We start from the raw sequence: 25,128 nt of genomic DNA on the forward strand, positions 1-25,128 counted from the left end.
TAATTTCACTGTATTTCACGATGCCACAACAATATTCATGTCACGTACATCCTCAACAACAAAATATGAAGGGACAACAGCATTGGACACCTGCTAGACCTCTTAATCAGTATGCAACCGTTCAGACGGTCTCATTATTTGCGAAGTTTCGTCCGTGTCTTAGAGCGACCTTCGGCGGGTTCCCCTTGTAAGAGTACAATGGTAGTGGATTGAGTAAGGTTTTAAAAACTGCTCGCAAAACTGTTTCAGTTGACGACGTATTAACTTTTAGTCTGAGACCAAGCATTCTTGCTAAAATACCTTTATTTTCAGGCCTCAGAAATGTTTTCATTGTGTTGGCCTGGAAGCAGGAGTTCCGGCATACTCTCTCTCAATCCTGTCGTGTGGTATAATGTTCTGGGATCGTGGAGCTGAGAAAAGAAAATATTTGCTCTACAGATACCAGTTGTCCAATATTACGGTTACCAGCAACCATTGGTATTTCTATACGTACCTCTGGAAATAACCAGTTATTCCGGCAGTTTTTTCCATGGAATTCCGATCAAGAATAACTGCCAAGATGTGAAACATAGAAACCGGACGCTGTGGCCGAGATGTTCTGGTCACTTCAGTCCGGAGCCACTCGGCGGCAACGGTCGCTGGTTCGAATCCGGCCTCGGGCATGGATGTGTGTGATGTCCTTAGGTTAGTTAGGTTTACGTAGTTCTAAGTGTAGGGGACTGATGACCTCAGATGTTAAGTCCCAGACTACCTAGAGCCATTTGAGAAACACAGAAATAGATATCCTTGGTGTCGAAAAGTCGCTTAAATCACTTCATGAAAGCCGGCCGAAGTGGCCGCGCGGTTCTGGCGCCGCCGTCTGGAACCGCGTGACCGCTACGGTCGCAGGTTCGAATCCTGCCTCGGGCATGGATCTGTGTGGTGTCCTTAGGTTAGTTAGGTTTAAGTAGTTCTAAGTTGTAGGGGACTGATGACCACAGATGTTAAGTCCCATAGTGCTCAGAGCCATTTGAACCATTTTTTGTTGTCGGAATAACTACCTGGCACTGGTGAAACAGATTATTTCGCCAAAAGTGAGTACTCAATAACCGGTTATTTAATCCAGTTAAGCTGTTTTCTGCCACCGCTAGTTCGCTAAAAAGTTCCAGAATGAGATTTTCACTCTGCAGCGGAGTGTGCGCTGATATGAAACTTCCTGGCAGATTAAAACTGTGTGCCGTTGGAAGGTAAGTTTGGAAGGTAGGAGACGAGATACTGGCAGAAGTAAAGCTGTGAGGATGAGGCGTGAGTCGTGCTTGGGTAGCTCAGTTGGGAGAGCACTTGCCCGCGAAAGGCAAAGGTCCTGAGTTCGAGTCTCGGTCCGGCACACAGTTTCAATCTGCCAGGAAGTTTCGCTAAAAAGTTGTTTACCGATCCCACCCCGCGTGAAGCGAGGCACGCTGCTGTGCGGAAAAGTCGAAAATGAGAATACTCTGTCCACCTCATACACTGAGATGAGGAACGTCATCTGATGCCTCCAAATAAAGTGTCAGATTTCCTTTTTCCCGGCGGAGTGCAACAACTAGACTCAACCAATTGTTGGAAATCCCACACAGAAATACTGAGCTTGTGGATAGTATACCATGACGAATACAGGCATGCATCAATGCAAGAGGAGGTGCTACTGGGTATTAGAGGTACCGGTGTGTACAGCAATCTGGACGACCACCTCTGAAGGTCTCGCTGTATGATGGTACAACATGCAGTGTGTGGTTTTCATGAGCAATAAAAAGGGTGGAAATGATGTTAATGTTGATCTCTGTTCCAATTTTCTGTACAGGTTTCGGAACTCTCGGAACCGTGGTGATGCAAGACATTTTTTTTTATCTTTGTATTTGACTAACATTGCAGGATCACAGGTTAGTGCAAGACCGAGATAACCCATTGAAAATGTAAAATGCTGTAACCTCAATAAGCGGTGTGACCGCCAGAATGTTGGATGTGAGCATGCATATGTTTCATGCATTGTGTTGCACAGGTGCTGGATAGAACTGTGTGCCTGTTGCACTTGGTCAGTCAGTACATGGATGGGTAATGTTCTTTGTGGATGATGCTGGTGCCGTCGTCTGATCGTGTCCCATATGTGCTCAGTCGGACAGAGATCTGGTGATGTAGCAGGCCAAGTCAATATGCCGATTCTGCGAGACTGTTGGCTTACAACAGCGGTATGTGAGTCAGCGTTGTCGGAGTGCTATTCGTGAATGGCAGCACAATAGGTCCAATTACCAGAGTGAGGTATAATTTTGCAGTCAGGGTGCGTGAGACAACCACAAGAGTGATCCTACTGTCACACAAAATGGCACTCCAGGCTATAACTCAGGTGTAGGTCCAGTGTGTGCCTAGCATAAAGACAGGTTGATACCAGGCCCTCAAGTGTCCTTCTGACCAGCACACAGCCAAGGCAGAACCAGCTTTCATCAGAAAGCACAACTGACCTCCACCCATCTCTACGATGAGCTCTCACTGACACCATTGAAGCCGCAAATGGCGACGGTTTGGTGTCAGCAGAATGCACACTACAGTGCGTCTAGCTCAGAGCTGTCCTTGAAGCAGCCAATTTGTAATGGTTGGTTGTGTCACTGTGGTGCCAACTACTTCAACTGTTGCTCCAGATGCGCTAGAGCCATTTGCTGAAGACGATGGTCTCCCCTTCGGTAGTGTCATGTGGCCATCCAGAGCCCAATCTTTTTTTGGCCACACATTCTCATGACCACTGCTGCCAGAGTGGCTACATTCCTGCCATGTCTTTCTGTAGTATCGCAGAAGGAACGTCCAGCTTTTCGTAGCCCTATTACACGATCTCGTTCAACCTCAGTGAGGTGTTCATAATGGCGTCATTGTCGCCTTAAAGTCATTCTTACACCAGCTCACCATTTCCAGTCTAAAATGTAACTAACCGTCACGACCGTTACAACGTGTATTTAAAGCAAACCTGATTTGCATAGCCAACAGCCTTGTCGCAGTGGCTATACCAGTTCCAGTCAGATCACCGGAGTTAAGCGCTGTCGGGCTGGGCCAGCACTTGGATGGGTGACCATCTGGTCTGCCGCACACTGTAGGCAAGTGGGGTGCACTCAGCCCTTGAGAGGCAGACTGAGGCGATACTTGATTGAGGTGTAGCAGCTCCGGTCTCGTAAACTGACATACGGCCGGGAGAGCGGTGTGATGACCACATGCCCCTCCGTATCCCCGTCCTGTGATGTGTGTGGGCTGAGGATGACACGGCGCCCGGTCGGTACCGTTTGGCCTCCCAAGGTCTGTTCAGACGGAGTCTGAGTGATTTGCATCCTCATAGTTGCGCTACTAGCGCCACTCTTATGTGGCTGGTGAGATGTGTGTATTTAGACATCATGTAGGGACACGGCTAACAATTTTCGTTATGTCACACAACTCCATCCTGGTAATGCGATTTCTTCCCGGCAGTTTGTATTTGTATATAAGGATAAAAATTGCCACTGTGAAACAAGCTACTGCTGCTTCTACAGTACTACCCACCTGCTGTTTTTACCTAACACTTCAACCAAAGCAATTATATTAACTTCCCACAGAATACAATTACCTGCCCATACGCTGGAGAAGTAAAGATCTCCAGTACAGATCAAGGTCACGTGACACTTGCGACGCTGAGTCCATATACGCAGATAAACTGCAGTAGTAATCACCAACATCATACTCTTACCTCTGTTTTGTATATTTGGACGATGTCTGTCTCAAGTCTACTAACTACCTGCAACATATTTTATGCAGCTGTTACCAAACTACATCTTGTCACCCCAAAAAAGTCATTAATCTAAATATTCTTCATCACATGTCCACTTAGAACAGGGCTTCACAACATACGTGCTCGCGGAGCAAGCTGTGAGCATCCAGGCGCGAACACGGAGCAGCGCGAGCACGCTACTCCCACTACCGGACCAGAGCGGAGAGTGGGGAGAGCCACGTGGCGCACACAACAGCTGCCGCCAGTCAATGTAAATCCGTGGCCACCTGCAGGGATATCACTCACGGATTACTACTGTGACAATTGAAACAAATATAGGGCAGTGTACACATGCCACATAATTTTATTAGCTTAGTGTATGCCTCTACATTCGTATTAATTTGTGAACTGTTGCACAATAAAAGACATCACTGAAGTGTGAGATTCTCGGTTATCTTGTACTTTTTGCTGTTTACAATTGCGTCTATGTTCGGAGTAATTGTTCTTGTGCATCGTAGGCGCAGCGTGCAGTTTACATTTCGATCAGACAATGCGTTTCTCAGGCGCGTCTTGTTACATTTCATTGCAGAGAACAGTTGTTCACAAACATACGTGGAACCGAACATTGATATTATTGTAGCCACCAGTTTGTGCAAACGAGGAAATCTATCCTGAGGGAAGTGTCTGTAGAATTCCAAAATGTTTTTCTTGTTCTGAAATTTGTCTCCGTATTCTGTCACACTGGAGGTCAATAATTTCTAGTTGCAGCTCAGGACGAATATCTTGAATATTCGCTGAATATGGAGAGGAGAACAGATCAAAATCACTGTCTAGTGCTGTCAGATCTTCAAAGCGTTGATTAAATTCTTCCTTAAGGGTAACTAAACTATGTGAATAACGTTCACAGTCTTTGTGAACATCTTGCACGGATGATAATTTCGGAAAATGAACTAGGTTTCCTGTTTCCAGCTGACTCACCCAAAGTGTCAATTTCATTTTAAAAGATCGTATTCGATCTATGAAATGAGTAATTAGCAGATGTTTACCTTGTAGTAAAATGTTCAAAGCATTCAGATGGCTAGTTAAATCTGCTAAGAACGCGAGATCAGATTCAAACGTGCGCGCGCATTTCACCTCCCTCCCACCCCTCCCTCCCTACTCCGCGACCCTGCACCTGCTCGCGACCACGTGCCTGAGCAGACGCGAGTACTCGCGCTCAAAACCGGCCAGTTGTTAAGCCCTGACTTAGAAATAGAGAAAGATTACTACAGAGTGTCCCAGAAGAACACTTTTCTTGTGCAGTATAACACGCCACTCTCATCCCTAGATAGTGATGTATGGTATGCATAGGACTTAGTTTTACATCTAATATTGCAGTTAGTTGTAAAATGACCCTTAATGTTTATGATATACTGAGGTCATTTCACTTTGCTCATACCATCGGTGAGACCTCTTATGACCTTAGACATCTTTAAGACTATATGTGACAGCTCTATAATTAGCAAGGAAACACAGTGGAAGGGTATGGTAAAGAAGTGCTACACACGAGGAAAGACCAAATGTAAATGATGAATTTATAACTGTAAAGTTGTTTTTTGACGGACTTGATGCGCACCACTGTGTTTGGGGAAAGTGTTGATGGCAGTGGGTCACACATTGCACTCTGATTGCCATTGCCTCCAGCAGAAATCTCCAGGATGCCTCCCTGACACGCCCAATGGGAAATCCTCTTATTGGAATTTAATTTGTGTCATTTGTATTGACACTGTACAGAGTTTGTTTAAAGATTCTGGTATCTGGTTTTTAAACATTGGAGTCGGTGGTCATATGCTAATTGACAGCAGTCATTGATGACCACCAAGAACAGTGAGTCATGCCAGTAAAATATAGGAAGACCAGTTACTTAGTAGTGTATCGACACCCCCCCCCCCCCCAAGAGTCTATGCTGGTATTGTGTCTGTATGAAGTGGGAGTGAGTGTTGGGCAAGCAAAAGGTTGTGGTGCTGCAATGGAGAAGTAACTCAATAAGTAATACCCTGTTATCAGTATCATCTCAAAAGCTGTGATAATCTGAGTTTACTTCCGGAACGATTGCATCGTCTTAGTACAATGGATGGCATGTTCAGTATGATTCACTCAACAACATTTCGTGTGCACATGGTTGGCCGTCGTCATTTTGGAATATGGGAAGCATGTTGAGGAGTAATTTGTCTGACTGTAGCAGTTTCCCAGAGCTAACGTTTCTCAGTTAGCCCCTCCCTCCCATACTTTGGTAGCATATGACCAGTAAGCTTCGTGAATCAGCTCCTGCGTGGCAACATATGGGAGTAGCAATTAACAACAGATTCCAGTCGCAAAATATCGTTGTTTTCCTAAATGTCAGGAGGGAGTAGAAGTCGCTTAGTAAAACACTTGTCTGTTGTTAGTATTGTCCTACGTCAACATTTTGAAAGACTTAATGTTCAAGTAACACTGGAATATGTATAGAAGTTAAAGAAATGAGGTTTCTGACACTTCTATGGTGATGCGGTATATAATCAGGATGTCACTGGTCAGGTGCATAATGAGGATATTGAAATAATAAGGTTCAAATGGCTCTAAGCGCTATGGGGTCATCAGTCCCCTAGACTTAGAACTACTTAAACCTAACTAACCTAAAGACATCACAGCATGGGCGTACCCCCCCAGAAGATATTCGAACTCGTTCACGCAGATCCGGGAGTAATTTTTTCGTCTTCGGCACGTTACTGTCTGCAGGGAAGTTTGTAGAAATAATAAATTGAGCGATAAGCAATCCGCTCTGCTACTCGCAGGCATGTTATGTCGCCAAGGAACGTATTCACTTGTAGGCAGTAAGGGATCATGACTATGTTAAGTTTCTAACGAACAACATCGTTTCGCCTACCATATTTAAATGCAAAATGCTTTTCTGCTCCCAAACTATTAATTTTTTAGTTACAGGCGACGCTAACTGTAGATTAATAGCATTTGACGTGCAGGTTATGACAAGCAGTAGATGGCGAGACATTTAGTGCAAGCGATTTATAAAATAATTTTTAGAACGTTCCACAAAACTGGCCATCACCGAAAATACAACCGGGCACTTCAGTAAAAGCCCCATTAGGGCTGCCCGAAGCCCTTGCTCACTTGCATAATTTAATGGGTCCATTTTCTGGATTGTTACTAAGTGACGAAGAAAGATTATTTACTAAAAAATTATCGGCGGCTAGAGTGCTAGTGGAACGCACGTTCGGATTTTTGACGAGCAAGTTGCATATTCTCCCAAAGAAAGAAAACTCCTTTAGAACACGAAGACATTGTTATTCAGTACATCTCCTTCTTTTACAACATATTAATCGATAAAGGTAGACCCAAAATCTCCGTTCAGTTGAGTTCTTACCAGGACATAATCGAAAACAGCGCTTTGGAGCATGCTTTCAGAAGCAAAGAGTGGAGCTTCAAGAAGCATGAGGAGAGGTGTTCAAAACCTGTCAACTGTCATTATTGCAGATTTACCTCATGAATCGTTTATTGAATACTGTAACTACTGGGGCTATCATTTCTTTATTAAAATGATAAAATTTGTATGTAACTAAAGTATGATAATATACCAAAGTTTATGCGTTTATTGTCTGTAGTATTTTTGGTAGTTATTTATTTTAATTTTTTGTAGGTATACAGTTCATTCCAAGCTTGGCATACCAGACCTCTGTCGTGGTAGTGTTTTTTTTTCTGATCCCACAACACGGGATGTTGACGTACATATGGGACTTTCGATGTCCATCGCAAGAAATCGCATCCAACGATCGCTCGAAACAAAACTCGGAGCGACCGTGCAGCACTGTTCTGCATCGCTCTGCTCAGCCCGCAGTCTAAACGGGCACCTCGCTATGCTACTGTTCTTATATTTAAAATGTTTATTGAAAGCAGTTTTTCACTGGTTTACTGTTTTGTTACATAAGAAGTGCTGTATGTTGTCTCGAGTCCTTGTTTCCTGAGACTAGTATGACCTGCCCCCCCCCCCCCCCCAGTTCAGATCCTGGGTACGCCCTTGCATCACAGACATCTATGCCCGAAGCAGGATTCGAACCTGCAACCGTAGCAGTCACGCGGTTCCTGACTGAAGCGCCTAGAACGGCACGGCAACAGCGGCCGGGTAAACAATAAGGTAAAGATTAGAGATTAGATTAGTACTTGTTCCATAGATCATGAATACGTACTTCGTAATGATGTGGAACGTGTCAGGTTAACAAAAGATGTCTGTACAAGATATTACATTACACAAAATATTGCATGACACTAATGTTTAAGTTGTTTTTTTTTCCCTTAATTTATATCTAAAAATTCAGCCAATGAATAGAAGGAGTTGTCATCTAGAAATTCTGTCAGGCTTTTGATGCTGTTTGGTAGGTGACCAAAGACTTTTGTGGCAGCATAATTTACCTCTTTCTGTGCCAAAGTCAGATTTAACCCTGCATAGTGAAGATCATCCTTTCTCCTGGTGTTATAGCTATGCACACTGCTATTACTTTTCAACTGGGTTGGATTATTAACAACAAATTTCGTAAGTGAATATATATACTGTGAGGTTACTGTGAGGATCCCTAGATCCTTAAATAGATGTGTGCAGGATGACCGTGGGTGGGCTCCAGCAATTATTCTGATTACACGTTTTTGAGCAATGAATACTTTTCTACTCAACGATGAATTACCCCAGAATATCATGCCATACGAAAGCAGTGAATGAAAGTAGGCATAGTAAGCTAATTTACTGAGATTTTTATCACCAAAATTTGCAATAACCCTAATAGCATACGTAGCTGAACGCAGACGTTTCAGCAGACCATCAATGTGTTGCTTCTAGTTTAACCTCTCATCAATGGACACTATAACGATATGTTTACGTAAAGTGTATACATAAACATACAGTTATAAATGTCCCCGTTCGTAGTCTCTAATTATAACAATATGTTACTTTTGTGCTGTAACATATAGCTATAATCGGCGGTGGAAACATATTTGCGAACGCCGACCGTGTGCGGCTGTTTGTTGTTGGATCGTCTGATCAGTCGGAAGTTGCATTGCAGAGGAGAGTAAATGCCTATTCAAAATATAATTATTTTGGATAGCTCAACATGAATTTCCTAAGGGACCGTAGTTTATCATGCATTTACCAATAGAACATGGCGCGGAGAAAATATTTCACCGCATGCAACTTCCGTCCGAACTCGACGAAAGAATTCGTGACTGTGAACTCTCTATTTGGCAGAAACATATAGAAAATTAAATAATTTCATGAAGAAGTGAGACATAGATTCTATAGTAAATGAATAGTCCATACACCAGTTCCATTTAACTCTGAATTTATGGCAATTAATAGACGAACTTACACTGCAATGAAGAAATTAACATGGATGCCGTTTTTGACTGGCACTTCTCTTAATGAAAACAATTCCTTTGACGTTTTCACATACACGTCGCACAATAAATTTACTGCTAGGCACTTTTAGTATTACACATTTACTTTACACTAGAACAATACTTCTCACACATGGAATTTCTCACACGTGTCCATTTTCCATTGCTCACTAGTTGTTATAATTTTTACGCTTTCATCGTTTGTGTATTGACAGGATAGATAAAATTTGATTCTTCTCCAGGTGAAGCTTATGCCTTGAGAAGTTGGATCGCTACTTTGCGGTCTCCGAGTAGAAAACTTTTCATCAGCTCTGGCGGGCGAGTCTCACTCGCACGTTACGTACACACGTTACATGTAACAAAAAATATAAATAACCATTAGTCTACAAACTAAGCTTAAATCTATTTAAGGACTTGGGATTCATAGGAATTTGACTTTGTCACAATTCGCGTGTGGTTTGGCTGTTCGCATTTCATCCACGGGATATAACATTAGCATAGTATGTGATATGTTGTGAACTCATATAAGAGTCTTTTATTTTGGGAGCGGCTTTCATGGAAAGTCCGTTTCGTCGAACTGTAGCGGGAGTGCTGTGCAAGTACATCACTTTAAATTTAACGCGTTTGTTGCGTCGATGGACGTTGACACAGGCTGATTGTTAGAGCTGAATCACAACTCGAGGCGCTCACCAGCCTCCACGCGGTACTTCAGCTTTTCCGCGCACGGTTCAGCGAATACGTTGCGTCGATGGTGTTGTGGTTTTTTGTGGTTTGCTGAGCTGGTGTGGAGGGACGAAGATTACCAGGGACAGAGACTCCATTGAAACCATCCCTGTCTCCACATTTTCCAGCCGATTTTGAAGATTTTAAGGTAGGCTAGCGCTCGCACTTTGCAAAGCAGCTAACACACTTGATTTCCGATGCACTGCACGTAATCACATCACCGCCTTCGGTTACACAACCGGACTATCATTGTCCGTCGGCCTATCTGCACGTTTAACACTTTTTATCTTCATCGTGTCTGTGGCAGACTTCCACACCATTTTAAGCCTTCACTTATACACTACTATGTACACAATTTTTTTACAGTTTATAATCAAATAGTTTGTCTCACTTTGAAGCTTGCTAAGTGAGAGCTTTGATTATCATGTCCATTTCAATTTCTGTTACTTTGTTGGTAACTATCTTTAACATTTCGCTTTACATTGTTCATCATCTTTCTCTAAGACTAATTATGCTTTTAGTTCACAGTCACAATACATTAGTTTCTCCGATCTGTTAGCAATTATTATTATTTTAATTCATTTCAACCGTTCTTTCTATTTATTAGATTCATTAAAGTTATCACTGTCATTTCAACAAAAATTCTCTTTTTACTAGATGTGAGGATCAATCAGTCACATTTGATCGCCCTCTCACATGAGAACAGAACACCATTCAAGAAAATATTCAAATTCCTTATCGCGATCTCGGTTTCCGTCTCGGATTGACTTTAAAAGGAAAAATAAAGACATTTCAAAACTAGCTTTTCCCGATTTCGTTCACGCGTTTCCTTTTGAAAATCGTATGCCAAACCAGCCTTCCACGTCAACCGCATTTCTCAATCTGTGACGTCAAGTCTACGGGACGGGTTTAGGCGGGTTAGGATATTTACACAAATTCAGAAGAAAGACATAGATATAATAGTACATAGAAGAAGAAATCTAGCAAACAACTCCTTGTTCCTTATGACTTAGAAATTAATTTTCCTTTGCGCCGTACGTCTGCGTACGCGCTCCAATTACAAACTAGCTACTTTGTTTTGCCGGCGGTTTCATCGTCATTTTATTCTCGCCTTGACGCCTGCTTGCGCTACACTGCATTGGCCTCTATATATGACCTTAAGTCATAATTGCTTTGTCCTTGCCACTTACGCTCTTATACTTGGTATTTATTTCACTTATGGCTTTGAATGTATCTGACCTGCGTATTGCAATTACAATTAATGCTACTTTGTTTATCTACCTGAAGGATAGCGCTTTCGTGGTCATGTTGGTACTTACAAGTAACTCACATGCTTCGTAAACATTACGTTATTTTAATGCAGAGATGAACCTGTTCCAGATTTCTATGTACATTGGAACTTAATCTAGACATAGCTGACTTAGAAATTAGTTACTTGTTTTCCTTTTTAGTGGGATCAGGAACCAATAATTGTCAAGCGACCCTTGTCCTTGACGAAACTAAATTTCATTTCTCGATCATTGCTCCTTGAACTTAAAAAAAAAAATTCTTACATACTATGTTTTATTTTCACTTCTTTAGCATTTCATATCGCAGAAGCCGGCTTGTTAGGCACATCCTTCGCTCTATATTTCATTTTTCTCTCTTAAATATTATCTCCTTAAAACTAAATCTTAAAACTAGAGTTCTTGGAGTTGATCACTTTCTTTGTTAAACAAGAATTTGTTTTTTATTATTATTTATCAGCTTGTCTGTACTTAAATTATGGCTCAAGATAACATATTTTAAATTCTCTGCTGTATAGCAAGATAGACTCACTGTCGTGTAATTTATTCTAAGCATTTTTTTTTTAACGAAGTCAGATCAGTTGTCACTTAGTCACTAGCGGCTAACCTTCTCTTGCCATTATAAAGCTTTCCTTTTGACTTATTCTGTAGCATGATACTTTTTAAGATCAGAGTGATGGTATAACCCTTTTATTTTTCCATTTGCTGGATCAGAAATCAGATAACAACCTGTATGCGGTATACGAAGGATCTCGTAAGGTCCCTCAAAAAGACTTTGCCATTTTCGATTTTTGCGTAAGAGCAACGATGGTTTAAAGTGTGTTTTTAGCAAGACCTTTTCCCCTACTTTATAAGTTAACACCTTATTAATATGTTTGTCATACGCCTTCTTGCGTAAATTGGCTTGGGTGGTCAACGTTGTTAGAGCTTGTCTTATTCTGGCGTCTAAACTAGCACTTGTGTTGTTACACTTAGGAATTGAATTGACCCTGAACATCCTTGGACGGGTAATGTTGGAATTTTAATTAATGTACTAATTTTCTTATAGAAGCATAAGGACATAGCATTAATATTTGCACCTGTATCTAGGATTACAGTCGTCAAAATTCCGGCTATAGGAAGTTTTGTCATAGCTTGCACTTGGTCATCTATCGGTTCATCACCGTCAGTCGTCTCTTTCTCTTGTAATAATTCTTGTCTCATGTCAATCCCGTCATTGTATCTCAGTACAAGTACGTCATGGTTAGTCTCTCCGTCGAAGTGGTAGCCCCCCTTCTGTCTTACAGCATCACTTAGGGAGCTTTCAGATGCTGAACTTAGTTTTCCTGTTTGTGTGGTTTTGATTGGCCTTCATCATTAGAAAGTTCGACCAATCTGACATTGTGAGAACACTGAGGAACAAAATTACTGTTATGCACAAACCTCGTGTCAAAATGTTGCTGCGTCTGTTCTGGTGTCCAATACGTGTTACTGTCTTCCGCGTTTGCGAAAAATACAGGGGGATTGTAATGCCTTCGCGGGGTCTGATGATTTTTATTACTATTATGATTTCCGGAATTGTTACTGTGAAATCCACCTTCACACTGTGGTTTTCCGTTAAACTGTGTGTTTCTGTACCTTCCCTGCGCTTGATTTTTACTAGGCGCGGAGTTGTATTGGTATGAGTGGGCGTTATCAGCTGTTTGTTGCTGCCCGTAATCTGAGTGTTGGCTGCGCGAGTACGGTGCATTCCATTGCGATCCGCTCTGCTGTTGCCAACCTTTTTGACTGAAACCGTTTCCAAACTTCTGCTTGTACGATTGATTGCCGTACTGGTTACCAGTCGTGTTATACACGGGATTGAATCGGTTGTGTTGATTATGTCTATTCCTTTTGTGCGGATACCCACTGCCTTTATTTCCGTTTTGCCAATCGTTACTATTTTTTGAACCGTTCCCTGGCTTTTCATAGCCGTTACTCTCGTAATGTTGTGGCCAAGAATTGTGCGGAGTATTCCGCGGTTTGTTAGCTCTCATGTCCTCATAGATCAGGTCTAGGGAATCTAATATCGACAGAAAGGTATCTGGATCATCATCTGGTATGACTATCAACTTTTCACGAATCGAAATGGGTAATTTAGACTTTAGAATCATAATTACATCTTTACTATTGATAGGGTTATCCCAATACTTAATTTTGCCAAGATATTTTTCGAAGTACTTTCTCAGGCTACTATTCCTGGGGTCAAATTGTTCTGCATTATAGACTTCTTTACGAAGGCGCTTCTGAACACCTTCGCTCCAAAATTTGCTGAGGAAACAGTGCTCAAACTCCTCATATGTTCGACACTTATCAACCATTTCTGTTCCCCATATTGCCGATTCGCCACCTATATATCCGGTAACAAATTGGATACGCTGTCTATCAGTCCACGAATTTGGAAAAATGCCGGAGAATCCACGAAGAAAAACAATTGGGTGGATATTTCGTTTTTCCGGGTTAAAGGTTTGAAAAACTCGATGCTTTATCATGCTTTCTTCCTTCATCATTTTTACTAATGAGTCAGATTCTTGGTTTCGTTGTCTAACTGGAATATGTGGTGGTGAAGTGTGTTCATTAGATACAACAGGTATTCGGAATTGCCGAAATAATTCATCTTCTTCCTCTGAGGCTAAAGAGTTAGGATAATTCGGTCTCTGTATTCGGGAACTACTACTCACTTGTGCCTTCAGGTTATTTAGCTGTTCCGTTACCTCTTGCTTCCAATTTGGTAATTCTTGCTGAAGGGTACGCCTAATGCTACCGAGTTCAGACATTACGGTATCTCCGGAGCTTCCAGGAGCTGACAAGATACCAAGAGTGGTTGCTTTCACAGTCTCTACTAGGTCTTTGTTAATTTTATCTTCGACAAATTTGTCCTTTCCAGCAATCCAGTTCTCATACTTTTCTCTAAATTCTCTCTCATGACTATCTAGCCTCTCCTTTACTTTCGTTTCCGTTTCCAGAGTCAAGTTTGACATTCCGTCAGTTAGTTTTTCTACCTGCGTAGTTACTCTGTCTAATCTGTGATTAACCGTGGTTACGGTGGAGTCAAGATTCTTGGTTGCGTTTCGGATGTCAGCTGTCTCGCTTTGCATGGTAGCTAAAGTGTCATTCAGTTCGATAATTATTCCACTTCGCATTTGAGAAACAGCATCCTTAACTTGCTTTGCTACTTCTTTGGCTACGTTTTCTCTAACAGTTTTTATTTCTTCGCTTACTGTAGAAAGTTTATCTTCAAGTGAGGCTAACATTTGTCTATTTTCGTATTTCAAATCATCTTCAAGTGAGGCTAACATTTGTCTATTTTCGTCTTTCAAATCATTTTTAATGGAATTCACCATTTGGCGATTTTCCTCTTTCAAATCATTTTTAATGGAATTCACCATTTGGCGATTTTCCTCTTTCAATTGGCTATTTCCGTCCTGCATCATTTGACTTATTTGACTCAGTAGCTGTTTGAATACATCGTCTGTCACTACCCCTGAATTGCTTTCACCTGCCTCCCTTGTAACCGGTATATGGCTACGGCTACTAGTGGCAGAAACTATGCTGGCATTGTCTAGTTCAGTACCGGTAACATTATGGTGTGAGGCACCAAAGTCCGTAAGATTTCCCACTTCACTTTCTACAATTGATCCAATTGGTGTCTCAGCCCTACTAATTATCGTGCGGGACCGTAAGCGACGCGACACTTCACTCGTTTCATTCTGTTCATCTGAATCTAGTGATGACATTTTATCGTCTGCCATAGCTCACTTATTTACAAACAGTAAGTCAATGAAGTTCGTTTGAGCTACGGGTGTCAGCTGTCGACAGAGATGTAATTTATCGGTTGCGAGTCGGTTGTCACTGCTACGTCACAAGATCGGAATGTCGGGAGATGCACGTCACGAGAACAAGAGACTATTCTGGACCGTAAAGAAAGTATGGCTGCACACTGTTCAAAATAAATGAAAACTAAAGCCGGTCAGCTCCGTGAACAGGCAGCGGACATTTAAAAACAAATGATATGCAATACACAACATTGGAATTTAAACAATACTTGAAGAAATTACTAATCTACTAAATGCAATCTACTGAATTCAAAGCAAATTTTACTGCAACTAATAAAGATCGTCACAAATTGATTAATGTCGGCTGAAATCAAGGAAGCTTGGCTACGGCTAACAAAATTTTAACTTACGTTGTTGATGACTGCCTTGGGCGTTGTAACTAGATTTTCGCACAAATTCTGTTCCAAAAAAAAATCTCTCTTCCGTAATTTTCTCTGAATATCTCGTTTCTTTCGCTCAATGGAAATTTTATTGGATGGCGTTTGATGTCATGTAACAAATAAAAAGCAAAAGATTAGCTACAATTATTTATGAATATTTCCACAATGCCTATCTTACATAAATTTTTATTCCTTAAAGTTTTTTTTTTTTTTTTTTTTTTTTTTTTTATTCGGGTCCCTGTTCGGGCGCCAATTATAACGATATGTTTACGTAAAGTGTATACATAAACATACAGTTATAAATGTCCCCGTTCGTAGTCTCTAATTATAACAATATGTTACTTTTGTGCTGTAACATATAGCTATAATCGGCGGTGGAAACATATTTGCGAACGCCGACCGTGTGCGGCTGTTTGTTGTTGGATCGTCTGATCAGTCGGAAGTTGCATTGCAGAGGAGAGTAAATGCCTATTCAAAATATAATTATTTTGGATAGCTCAACATGAATTTCCTAAGGGACCGTAGTTTATCATGCATTTACCAATAGAACATGGCGCGGAGAAAATATTTCACCGCATGCAACTTCCGTCCGAACTCGACGAAAGAATTCGTGACTGTGAACTCTCTATTTGGCAGAAACATATAGAAAATTAAATAATTTCATGAAGAAGTGAGACATAGATTCTATAGTAAATGAATAGTCCATACACCAGTTCCACTTAACTCTGAATTTATGGCAATTAATAGACGAACTTACACTGCAATGAAGAAATTAACATGGATGCCGTTTTTGACTGGCACTTCTCTTAATGAAAACAATTCCTTTGACGTTTTCACATACACGTCGCACAATAAATTTACTGCTAGGCACTTTTAGTATTACACATTTACTTTACACTAGAACAATATTAATTTTGACAATAATAATACGGCGGCAAGACATGCGCGTCCGACACAAATTACAGGAGACAACAAAAGAATGAGTAACTGTTCATCGAGAATATCTCGTACATCTAAACAAAATGTGTAAAAATGTTCTTCTTCTGTCCGTTTTTCGCGCCGCGGTTTTCAAAGTCAATAACTCACAGCATCTCTGACGGCGCTTCGACAATAACAAGTTACATCACAGGTCGTTCACCTTTTACATTTTCGCAACATTATTTGCTAACTTTAGCTGTTGCCGAGCGACTGCTCGATTAATGAATGATTTAAAATGATAAGGCAATCACATAATGTTACAACACCTAAAAATTTTGAAAATTCTACCTTAGCTACAGGCTGCTATTGTGTTATTGAAGATCTGCAGCTATTAACTGTGGGAATCAGCAAGGATAAATAAGTGGTTCAAATGGCTCTGAGCACTATGGGACTTAACATCCGAGGTCATCAGTCCCCTAGAACTTACAACTACTTAAACCTAATTAACCTTAGGACATAACACAGATCCATGCCCGAAGTAGGATTCGAACCTGCGACCGTAGCAGTCGCTCGGTTCTGGACTGAAGTGCCTAGAACCGCTCGGCCACCACGGCCGGCTCAGCAAGGATATCACGGTTTAGTAAATGTCATGTAATAGGCCACTTTTAAAATCTGTTTCTTGACAAAGCTTTTCCTCTGCCTTGCAAAAGTGGTGAGGGTGCTGTGAAAGGGCAAAGGCGTGCTCAGTGGTGCCGTGTTTCAGAATCATCCTCAATGGAAACCAAGGCTGAAGACACCGTAACCGAGGACCTGGCTGCAGCGCTGGACGCCTCGGAGGGCGCCACCGTGGTGCTGGTGGCGGGGGAGATGCGGCTGGCGGCGCACCGGGCAGTCCTGGCAGCCAGGAGCCCCGTGTTCGGCGCCATGTTTCGCCACGACACGCTGGAGGCCAGCAGTGGCGTGGTCACCATCAGCGACGTGGAGGGCCCAGTCCTGCGCCTGGTGGTGGGCTACTGCTACACGCTCAAGTCTCCACAGCCATCCAGCATGAGCCTTCAGCTCCTGGCGGCTGCAGACAAGTACGGCTTGCTGGGGCTGAAGGCCGACTGCGAGCAGCAGCTGGCTGCTCGGCTGACTGTGGAGAACGCAGCGGACACAGCTGTGTTCGCTGTAAGGTACCCTTGTCCTACCCTCAAGTCGGCTGCCATCAGCTTCATATGGTCCAACCCCCAGGTGTTCGCCACGCAGGGCTGGGCTGATGCAGAACGCGAGCAGCCTGAAGAAACAGGTGAAGTGAATCGGCTACTCGATGAGCAACGTGAAGAAATCAGGTAAAGACAAGACAAGGCACTCCTCTGTGTTTCCCGATGGTGTGTGTGTGTGTGTGTGTGTGTGTGTGTGTGTGTGTGTGTGTATTAGCCGAATGGTCTCAGGCACTGCAGTCATGGACTGTGCGGCTTGTCCCGACGGAGGTTTGAGTCCTCCCTTGAGCATTGGTGTGTGTGTTTGTCCTTAGGATAATTTAGGTTAAGTAGAGTGTAAGTATCCCCGATGTTATTCAATCTGTTTATTGAGCAAGCAGTAAAGGAAACAAAAGAAAAATTCAGAGTAGGTTTTAAAGTACATGGAGAAGAAATAAAAACTTTGTGGTTCGCCGATGACATTGTAATTATGTCAGAGACAGCAAAGGACTTGGAAGAGCAGTTGAAGGGAATTAGATTAGGAAATGAGACACTAAAAGTAGTAAAGGAGTCTTGCTTTTTGGGGAACAAAATTACTGAAGATGGTCGAAGTAGAGAGGATATAAAATGTAGACTGGCAATGGCAAGGAAAGCGTTTCTGAAGAAGAGGAATTTGTTAACATCGAGTATAGATTTAAGTGTCAGGAAGTCATTTCTGAAAGTATTTGTATAGAGTGTAGCCATGTATGGAAGTGAAACATGGACGATAAATACTTTGGACAAGAAGAGAATAGAAGCTTTTGAAATGTGGTGCTACAGAAGAATGCTGAAGATTAGATGGGTAGATCACATAATTAATGAGGAGGTACTGAATAGAATTGGGGAGAAGAGGAGTTTGTGGCACAACTTGACAAGAAGAAGGGCTCGGTTGGTAGGACATGTTCTGAGGCATCAAGGGATCACAAATTTAGCATTGGAGGGCAGCGTGGAGGGTAAAAATCGCAGAGGGAGACGAAGAGACGAATACACCAAGCAGATTAAGAAGGGTGGAGTTTGCAGTAAGTACTGGGAGGTGAAGAAGCTTGCACAGGATAGAGTAGCATGGAGAGCTGCATCAAACCAGTCTCACGACTGAAGACCACAACAACAACAACAGTGTGTAAGCTTAGGGACTGATGACCTTAGCAGTTAAGTCCCATAAGATATCACACACATTTGAACATTTTTTTGTGTGTATGTGTGTTTTTGTTTGTTATTGTCAAGCCTACAATATTTACTACTGAGTTTCTGTTTGGTGTATGTCTGTTAGGGCTACGGCAATTCTCTACACTATGTGGTCAAAAGTATCTGGACACCTGGCTGAAAATGACTTAAAAGTTCGTGGCGCCCTCCTTCGGTAATGCTGGAATTCAGTATGTTGTTGGCCCACCATTAGCCTTGATGACAGCTTCCACTCTTGCAGGCATACCTTCAATCATGTTCTGCAAGGTTTCTTGGGGAATGGCAGCCCATTTTTCACGGAGTGCTGCACTGAGGAGAGGCATCGATGTCGGTCGGTGAGGCCTGGCACGAAGTCGGCGTTCCAAAACATCCCAAAGGTGTTGTATACGATTCAGGTCAGGACACTGTGCAGGCCAGTCCATTACAGGGATGTTATTGTCGTGTAACCACTCCGCCACAGGCCTTGCTTTATGAACAGGTGCTCGATCGTGTCGAAAGATGCAGTCGCCATTCCCGAACTGCTCTTCCCCAGTGGGAAGCTAGAAAGTGCGTAAAACATCAACGTAGGACTGTGCTGTCATACTGAAACAGAAAAAAACAAGGGGTGCAGGCCCCCTCCATGAAGAACATGACCACACCATAACACCACCGCCTTCGAATTTTACTGCTGGCACTACACACGCAGGCAGACGATATTCACCGGGCATTCGCCATACCCACACCCTGCCATCGGATAGCCACATTGTGTACCGTGATTCGTCACTCCACACAACGTTTTTCCACTTTTCAATCGTCCATCGTTTACGCTCCTTACACCAAGCGAGGTGTTGTTTGGCATTTACCGGCGTGATGTGTGGCTTATGAGCAGCTGCTCGACCATGAAATCAAAGTTTCTTCACCTCCCACCTAACTGTCATAGTACTTGCAGTGGATTCTGACGCAGTTTGGAATTCTTGTGTGATGGTCTGGGTTGATTTCTGCCTATTACACATTATGACCCTCTTTAACCGTCAGCATTCTCTCTGTCAACAGACGAGGTCTGCCTGTACACTGTTGTGCTGTACGTGTCCCTTCACGTCTCCCCTTCACTATGACATCAGAAACAATGAAGCAAGGGATGTTGAGGAGTGTGGAAATCTCGCGTACAGATGTCTGACACAAGTGACACCGAATCACCTCACTACGTTCGAAGTCCATAAGTTCCACGGAGCGTCCCATGGTGCTCTCTCACGATGTCTAATGACTACTGAGGTCGCTGATAACGAGTACCTGTCAGTAGGTGGCAGCACAATACTCCTAATATGAAAAACGTACGTTTTTTGGGATGTCCGAATATTTTTGATCATTTAGTGTAGCTCTCAATGCTTTCATTGCCTTTTCATAACTGGTTCGAAGGATCACTACATTGAACTGTTCTGTGGTTATTAGCAAATAAGTTAGATAACAAAGATCATGAATGAATCAAGATTTTCATAGCTCCAACTGTTCAGTATATAACAGTGACCTGTGCTCTTTGCAGGCCAGTAGAAGAGTGCTCAGCTCTTGGGTTGCACGATGCAAACGTCTGTACAAAAAGTAGCTTCGCTGCTTCTACCAATAAGACAGCAATGCAGCTTAAACAGAAACAGAATATGAGCAGGAAATGTCATTCTTTACCAGCACCAGGAACTCTGGAGTATGCTGTGGTACCATACAAGGATGGCAGTCATGTATCTATCATTTTCCATTTGTGGTGTTGTCATACTATAAATTCTGTCCTGTTGCAATTTTTAGACTTGAAGCATATCACTATGCCGATATCACGTCTCACAGTACACAATTAGCAGCCAGAACGACACCTTAAAGCTAACAGGTGGACCTCTCCACAAGTCAGCGGCCTAAAGCATGACAGTCACAGCTTTCACAAACAGCCCACCAAAGTGGGGAACCATGGGTTAGTGTTCCTGATGGCGCAGGAGGATATTAAAACTCGATGTGGTATAAGCGTAATAAGCTTACATAGGAATGTGATGCATTATCAGTGTGTGTAATTAAGAGCAGACGTTCCATGCACGCTGCCACAATGTGTGTCTGCCACAATACAGACATCACTACAGTTTCACCAATTTAAAGAGAGAGGACATCATTCAGGATGCATTTCCAGTAGGTTACTAAAAAGTGACAAGGGAACAATCCGAGGAGGAAATAAAAGAGCAGAAAATAAAGTCAACTAGAAGAGCACTTAAAAAAAAAGGTGGCCAAAAGTTCGTTGGTAAGGAGAATAAGAAAACCGTACTCGAAAGCAGAATGTGTCTCGAGACAGAGTACTGCTAGAACCAATAAGAACAAAGACGTGCATGTCAAAGAAAGTGAAGGCGTCTCTCTTTGGTGGACATCAGATGGTTTTGAGGACAAATAAAAGACCTTATAAAAAAGTAACACGTCATAAATGAAAATACACTCCTGGAAATGGAAAAAAGAACACATTGACACCGGTATGTCAGACCCACCATACTTGCTCCGGACACTGCGAGAGGGCTGTACAAGCAATGATCACACGCACGGCACAGCGGACACACCAGGAACCGCGGTGTTGGCCGTCGAATGGCGCTAGCTGCGCAGCATTTGTGCACCGCCGCCGTCAGTGTCAGCCAGTTTGCCGTGGCATACGGAGCTCCATCGCAGTCTTTAACACTGGTAGCATGCCGCAACAGCGTGGACGTGAACCGTATGTGCAGTTGACGGACTTTGAGCGAGGGCGTATAGTGGGCATGCGGGAGGCCGGGTGGACGTACCGCCGAATTGCTCAACACGTGGGGCGTGAGGTCTCCACAGTACATCGATGTTGTCGCCAGTAGTCGGCGGAAGGTGCACGTGCCCGTCGACCTGGGACCGGACCGCAGCGACGCACGGATGCACGCCAAGACCGTAGGATCCTACACAGTGCCATAGGGGACCGCACCGCCACTTCCCAGCAAATTAGGGACACTGTTGCTCCTGGGGTATCGGCGAGGACCATTCGCAACCGTCTCCATGAAGTTGGGCTATGGTCCCGCACACCGTTAGGCCGTCTTCCGCTCACGCCCCAACATCGTGCAGCCCGCCTCCAGTGGTGTCACGACAGGCGTGAATGGAGGGACGAATGGAGACGTGTCGTCTTCAGCGATGAGAGTCGCTTCTGCCTTGGTGCCAATGATGGTCGTATGCGTGTTTGGCGCCGTGCAGGTGAGCGCCACAATCAGGACTGCATACGACCGAGGCACACAGGGCCAACACCCGGCATCATGGTGTGGGGAGCGATCTCCTACACTGGCCGTACACCACTGGTGATCGTCGAGGGGACACTGAATAGTGCACGGTACATCCAAACCGTCATCGAACCCATCGTTCTACCATTTCTAGACCGGCAAGGGAACTTGCTGTTCCAACAGGACAATGCACGTCCGCATGTATCCCGTGCCACCCAACGTGCTCTAGGAGGTGTAAGTCAACTACCCTGGCCAGCAAGATCTCCGGATCTGTCCCCCATTGAGCATGTTTGGGACTGGATGAAGCGTCGTCTCACGCAGTCTGCACGTCCAGCACGAACGCTGGTCCAACTGAGGCGCCAGGTGGAAATGGCATGGCAAGCCGTTCCACAGGACTATATCCAGCATCTCTACGATCGTCTCCATGGGAGAATAGCAGCCTGCATTGCTGCGAAAGGTGGATATACACTGTACTAGTGCCGACATTGTGCATGCTCTGTTGCCTGTGTCTATGTGCCTGTGGTTCTGTCAGTGTGATCATGTGATGTATCTGACCCCAGGAATGTGTCAATAAAGTTTCCCCTTCCTGGGACAATGAATTCACGGTGTTCTTATTTCAATTTCCAGGAGTGTATATAGACTTTTAAAGACTAGTTTTACACAGCAGAGTGAGCTATAATTTCCTTATAGGAAGTAAAATCTGATAAAAAATAAAAATTTCGATATGACACATTGTGTAATGTAGGCGATACAGTTGGATACACAACTTTATCTAGATATGGAGTAAAATGTAATACATTCGGTTTGAAATGATTGAAGGGCCTTAGTGGTATAGCTACAGGATCTGTTGTTATTTAATATTTATGTATTCTCCATAAATGAAAACAGAATAAGCAGAAACACTTTCTTCAGAGAATATGTAGATAATTTGTTTGCCAAAGCACTCTCATTATGGGAACATTATAAATGAGTGGTTTACAAAGAGGTCTAGAAGCCAAACTTTAATTTTACCGAACAGGTAAAAACTTAGGATATGTACAGTTCTTGCATCGCTTTACACTTACCCAGGAGCCAACTGCAGGTATATACGAGTATGTGGATGCAACGACAAGAAGTCATGCTGGAGCTTATCACAGAGCTGCATAACATCCACATCCCAACAAATGTGCGAAGTGGCCCCTGTGGGATTGCACGCAATTGGGATAGTAACAGCTGTCATGCAGGATATACATAATTGTACTTTGGCTTACACCATGTTGGAGAGCACTTGCCCATAGCTTGTACAAGGGTTCGTTTCAGTATCCTCCAGACCTGGTCTATGCAAAGTCCTCAGTTTCCCTGCACATTCGTCTGTCTGAAAGGACCCATGATCACACAAACACCCAAAACTAGCTTAAAATGTTATGTGGTGTGGTTAGTGTCTGTGAGGGTTATTGTTTTGGTATAGCCGTACTGCTGCTCTACTGTTCCCATCTGCTTGGCTGTACACAAATACAATCTCAACTTGTTCATGATATGAAAGGGAGAAAGTGATACTGTTGCAGTAGCACAAATTTTGTGGTTTTCCAGGTTTGATTATAAGAATGTATGTTTCAAAAACGCGAACTTCACAACATTATTTTGTAAAAGATCATTTCTCATTCTAAGTTTTATCATAAGTATACAAAAACAGAAACTTATTTTTAGCTGGCTGCGGTGGCCGAGCGGTTCAAGGCGCTTCAGTCTGGAACCGCGTGACCGCTGCGGTCACAGGTTCGAATCCTGCCTTGGGCATGGATGTGGTTCAAAATGGCTCTGAGCACTATGCGACTTAACTTCTGAGGTCATCAGTCGCCTAGAACTTAGAACTACTTAAACCTAACTAACCTAAGGACATCACACACACCCATGCCCGAGGCAGGATTCGAACCTGCTACAGTAGCAGCAGCGCGGTTCCTGACTGAAGAGCCTAGAACCGTTCTGCCACAAACGTCAGCTCACACACACACACACACACACACACAGACATACACAGCATGTATTTCACCAGGGGGAATGACTGTTTAACAATTGCATCTTGAGATCAAGTGAACTTACTCTTAGGATTCAAAATGACAAATGAATTTCTTGAGATGTGGAATGTAAAAATTTTAATGAAGAGTGTGAGTACTTGGAGATCATGATGCAAGTATATATCCAAACCTCAATATGCAGAAATACTTTCCCAGTGATCTGTATCATAGGAGAGTACTGTATATTTTTAATTTGTCATTGTACATACGTGTTTTTATAACTGGTCACAGTTCAGCTTCCATTATAATTTAGTTTATCAGAAGTGTGTGTTTGGAGAAAAGTGTGAGAATTTCTTTGTTTTGACAGAAGGCTTCCTGCAGAGGAGAAGGACAGGAGGCTGCTGGAGGCAGCTAAGGTGGGCGCCGTGGCGGAGGTGAAGGAGCTGCTCACGGCAGGGGCGGACGTGGCAGCTAGGGGTGGCTGGTGGTGGACCCCCTTGCACTATGCAGCGTGCAATGGGCACCTGGAGGTGGCGCGGTGCCTGGTAGCAGCTGGAGCCGAGGTGGATGCCAGAGACGAGTATCAGACCACGCCTCTGCACCGGGCCGCGTTCAATGGCTGCGTGGATGTGATGCGTCTGCTGTTGGCCAATTCTGCCGACCCCAACGTCAAGAATAAATGGGGGTGGACGCCAATGCACGAGTCAGCATCCAATGGCTATACCGAAGCGGTGACGGTGCTGCTGGAAGCGGGGGCTAACAGGCGGGTGAGGGCTCACTGTGGGGAAACGGCGCTGGACATCGCCAGGCAGAAGAACCACCTGCACTTGGTAGACATGCTGAGATTAAACAAGCATTCCAACAGATAACTCTGGAGCAAGACTAAAACTGCTTCTATACCTAAATTTGTTGTTTTTTTAAAATAAATAATACAAAAAAGTTAATCCAGCAGTCATTCTTTGTACCCAAATTTACGAGCTACAGGGCGACACAGAAAACAGGATCATTTCCACAATCCAATAAAACTAAACGTGATGAAGGAAAGAAATTTCATTAATAGTAATTGAAACCTTACAACTTTGCCATTTACAAAACATTCATGGCATTTATCATTTTTAAAAAACTACGATCCTCTGACGGCTTCCTTCTGTACAAATACACTACTGGCCATTAAAATTGCTACACCAAGA

General features: G+C 43.2%; 1 protein-coding gene across 1 annotated transcript in view; it reads left to right on the plus strand.

Annotated features, from left to right (window-relative positions):
- Nucleotides 1-24,882, plus strand: part of LOC126213480 (poly [ADP-ribose] polymerase tankyrase-2-like) — an 85,714-nt gene extending 60,832 nt beyond the window's left edge. Inside the window, exons 2-3 of the mRNA XM_049941259.1 lie at nucleotides 17,082-17,649; nucleotides 24,306-24,882. Of these exons, the coding sequence (XP_049797216.1) occupies nucleotides 17,093-17,649; nucleotides 24,306-24,807 (1,059 nt within the window). The 5' untranslated portion in view covers nucleotides 17,082-17,092 and the 3' untranslated portion in view covers nucleotides 24,808-24,882. The remainder of the gene's footprint in view (nucleotides 1-17,081; nucleotides 17,650-24,305) is intronic.
- The last annotated feature ends 246 nt before the right edge of the window (nucleotides 24,883-25,128 follow it).

This window comes from Schistocerca nitens, chromosome 11, assembly GCF_023898315.1.
Source record: "Schistocerca nitens isolate TAMUIC-IGC-003100 chromosome 11, iqSchNite1.1, whole genome shotgun sequence".
NCBI lineage: Eukaryota > Metazoa > Arthropoda > Insecta > Orthoptera > Acrididae > Schistocerca > Schistocerca nitens.